Source organism: Hyalella azteca, unplaced genomic scaffold (genome assembly GCF_000764305.2).
Source record: "Hyalella azteca isolate HAZT.00-mixed unplaced genomic scaffold, Hazt_2.0.2 contig11716, whole genome shotgun sequence".
Taxonomy (NCBI): Eukaryota; Metazoa; Arthropoda; class Malacostraca; order Amphipoda; family Hyalellidae; genus Hyalella; species Hyalella azteca.
The window spans coordinates 35,097-38,980 of record NW_025941702.1 but is presented as its reverse complement, the minus strand read 5'-3'; the positions used below and the strand labels follow the sequence as shown (position 1 = coordinate 38,980).

The 3,884-nt window shown below is 40.9% G+C and overlaps 1 protein-coding gene across 1 annotated transcript in view; it reads left to right on the top strand.

Annotated features, from left to right (window-relative positions):
- Nucleotides 1-3,719: 3,719 nt before the first annotated feature.
- Nucleotides 3,720-3,884, top strand: part of LOC108670654 (sodium- and chloride-dependent GABA transporter 1) — an 11,669-nt gene continuing 11,504 nt past the window's right edge. The window contains exon 1 of the mRNA XM_018158129.2: nt 3,720-3,872. Within this exon, the coding sequence (XP_018013618.2) occupies nt 3,728-3,872 (145 nt within the window). The 5' untranslated portion in view covers nt 3,720-3,727. The remainder of the gene's footprint in view (nt 3,873-3,884) is intronic.

The window sequence follows — 3,884 nt, the reverse complement described above, 5'->3', positions numbered from 1 at the left end:
ATCTAAAATATATATATTAGTATAGGTTGGCAGAATTTCTTCTTTCAAGCAGGTTTCATTGAAGACCAGAGAATTTGTTTTATTCGCAGTTTTCATTCCATTACTCAATGCGCCTTTTAACTTGATAATAAATGATAGAAACATTCGAAACGTCGTTAACGAAATAAAAATGTCAATCGATAGCCTGATTTTCGATTTGCCAGTTCAAACTAAAAATATTGTTCGATATATCAAAAAAACTAATAAGAAAATTGCGAATAAAACAAATTCTTTGGTCTTCAATGAAACCTGCTTGAAAGAACATATATATGTATGTACTTTCATATGTCAGAGCCATATGCAGCCATATGGCTGTGCACACATTCCATTAATTCAGCCATATGGCTGTGCACACATTCCATTAATTCAGCCATATGCCTGTCCAACCAAGCCCCGGTGGCTGAGGTCTTCCGCCACGTGGCTGGGCGCAGAGGGCGGGCTACCCTCATCAGCCAGTTCCCCTCAGGAAGCCGCCTCGTTAAGACAGTTTAAGCTCAGTGTGTCGCTGACACTCGTGCAGGCAGGTTGTGTGTCGCGCTCCTGGACCCGTTCTATCCCTGAAGAAATTACTATATTCCGCCGCGGTTATCCATTAATATTTACTATGCATAAAAATACAATACATTCTATTTTTTCACGTGAATTTCATCTTTATTTAAGCAATTTAATTCGATAAAGCAATGATGTCGCGAGGGAAAAGATATACGATGAGTACCGCATATATAAATTCATTTGTTTCAATGTATTTTCTTGTGAATTTATATATTGTGTTTTGCAGCGGATTTTGATTTGTATATTTGCTTTTTATGAATGAAATTGTTAATAAATGAAGACTGAATGTTTATCGTTACTGAATGTCCGTCGTAACTGAATGTCCATCGTAACTGAATGTCCGTCGCAACTGAATGTCCATCGTAACTGAATGTCCATCGTAACTGAATGTCCGTGTTAACTGAATGTCCATCGTAACTAAATATCCATCGTAACTGAATGTCCGTCGTAACTGAATGTCCATCCTAACTGAATGTCCATCGTGACTGAATGTCCATCGTAACTGAATGTCCGTCGTAACTGAATGTCCATCGTAACTGAATGTCCATCGTAACTGAATGTCCGTCGTAACTGAATGTCTGCCGTAACTGAATGTCCGTCGCAACTGAATGTCCATCGTAACTGAATGTCCATCGTAACTGAATGTCCATCGTAACCGAATGTCCGTCTTAACTGAATGTCCATCGTTACTGAATGTCCTTCGTAACTGAATAGTAACTTAACTAGTTTGCCGCTGTAACTAGTTTGCCGCTGTAACTAGTTTGCCACCGTAACTAGTTATTCTGTAACTAGTTTGCTGCTGTAACTAGTTTGCCGCTGTAACTAGTTTGCCGCTGTAACTAGTTTGCCGCTGTAACTAGTTTGCTGCTGTAACTAGTTTACTGCTGTAACTAGTTTGCTGCTGTAACTAGTTTCCCGCCGTAACTAGTTTGCTGCTGTAACTAGTTTGACGCTAAAACTAGTTTGCCGCTGTAACTAGTTTGCCGTCGTAACTAGTTTGCCGCTGTAACTAGTTTCTGTAACTAGTTTGCTGCTGTAACTAGTTTGCTGCTGTAACTAGATTGCTGCTATAACTAGTTTGCTGCTGTAACTAGTTTGCTGCTGTTATTAGTTTGCTACTGTAACTAGTTTGCTGCTGTAACTAGTTTGCTACTGTAACTAGTTTGCTGCTGTAACTAGTTTGCCGTCGTAACAAGAAGCATACCAAAGCTAGCAATATGTCGTAACTCGTTACATGTAACTATTAACATGTAACTAGTAACATGTAACTAGTACGTAACCAGATAGCCCTCGTAACCAGTAACACATAACCAGATAGCCCTCGTAACTAGTGACATGTAACTAGCATGAAACTAGATAGCTCGTAACTAGTAACATATAACTAGCACGTAACTAGATAGCCCTCGTAACTAGTTACACGTATTTAGCACGTAACTAGATAGCCTTCGTAACTAGTAACACGCTACTAGTAACACGTAACCAGAGGTCACTCGTTACTAGTTACACGTAACTAGCACGTAACTAGATAGCCCTCGTAACTAGTAACATGTAACTAGCACGTAATTAGATAGCCCTCGTAACTAATAACACGTAACAGGAGAGCACTCGTAACTAGTTACACGTAACTTGCACGTAACTAGGTAGCCCTCGTAACTAGTAACATGTGACTAGTAAGTAGAAGCTTTTTGTAACTAGTAACATATAACAAGATAGCCCTCGTAACTAGTAACATGTAACTAGTAACACGTAACTAGTAACACGTAACTATTAACACGTAACTAGTAACACGTAACCAGATATTCCTCGTGACTAGTAACACGTAACTAGTAAGTAGAAGCTTTTTGTAACTAGTAACATGTAACCAGATAGCCCTCATAACTAGTAACATGTAACTAGCACGTAATTAGATAGTCCTCGTAACCAGTAACACGTAACCAGACAGCCCTCGTAACTAGTAACACGTAACTAGTAACATGTAACCAGATACCACTCGTAACTAGTAACATGTAACTAGTAACACGTCACCAGATAACCCTCGTAACTAGTAACACGTAACTAGATAGCCATCGTAAATAGTAGCACGTAACCAGTAACACGTAACCAGATGGCCCTCGTAACTAGTAACATGTAACTAGTAACATGTACCTAGTAACATGTAATTAGTAACACGTAACCATACAGCCCTCGTAACTAGTAACATGTAACTAGTAACATGTAACTAGTAACCTGTACCTAGTAACATGTAACCAGACGCCCTCGTAACTAGTAACATGTAACTAGTAACATGTACCTAGTAACATGTAATTAGTAACACGTAACCATACAGCCCTCGTAACTAGTAACATGTAACTAGTAACATGTAACTAGTAACCTGTACCTAGTAACATGTAACCAGACAGACCTCGTAACTAGTAACATGTGCCTAGTAACATGTAACCAGACAGACCTCATAACTAGTAACATGTAACTAGTAACATGTGCCTAGTAACATGTAACTAGTAACACGTAACTAGATAGCCCTCGTAACTAGTAACATGTAACTAGTAACACGTAAGCAGATACCGCTCGTAACTAGTTACGCAAACAAGCACAGCACGAAGCTCCCAGGCGACGACACTTAAACGAGCGACAGCTGCAGTGCTGTGCTGCCAGAACTGTGGTGCTGTGCACTGTACTGCTGTGCACTGTACTGCTGTGCACTGTACTGCTGTGCACTGTACTGCTGTGCACTGTACTGCTGTGCACTGCACTGCTGTGCACTGTACTGCTGTGCACTGTACTGCTGTGCACGTTTGCAGATTTTCGCACTTTCTATTTTTGAATTATTTGAATTGAAGTTATTTTGACGTTCATTTTATATATTTGCTATAGTTATCCTGATAAAGTTCATCACAAATTTTATTCACTAGTGCAGGAATCACTAACAAATCGGTACATTTTTTGTTCAAATTTCCCCTATTTTTCCTAACGACCGAAATACGTAGCGTTGTTTCCCCTAAAAATCCGATAGAAAATTGTCCCCGATTGTAAAAAGAAAATTTTTCAAGGGGTACTGAAATAAAAAGTCGCGATGGCGGGGGAAGTGGGCAAGTCAGAAGGGGGGACGGTGGAGATGGGGGAGATGAAGGCGGGGGGGATGACGGCCCAAGAGAAGAAGGCCCACGTGGAGGCACGAGGCACGTGGTCCAACCACGTGGACTTCATCCTCTCCCTCGTGGGCAACTGCATCGGCATCGGCAACGTCTGGCGCTTCCCCTACCTCTGCTACAAGAACGGGGGAGGTGGGTTGCGGG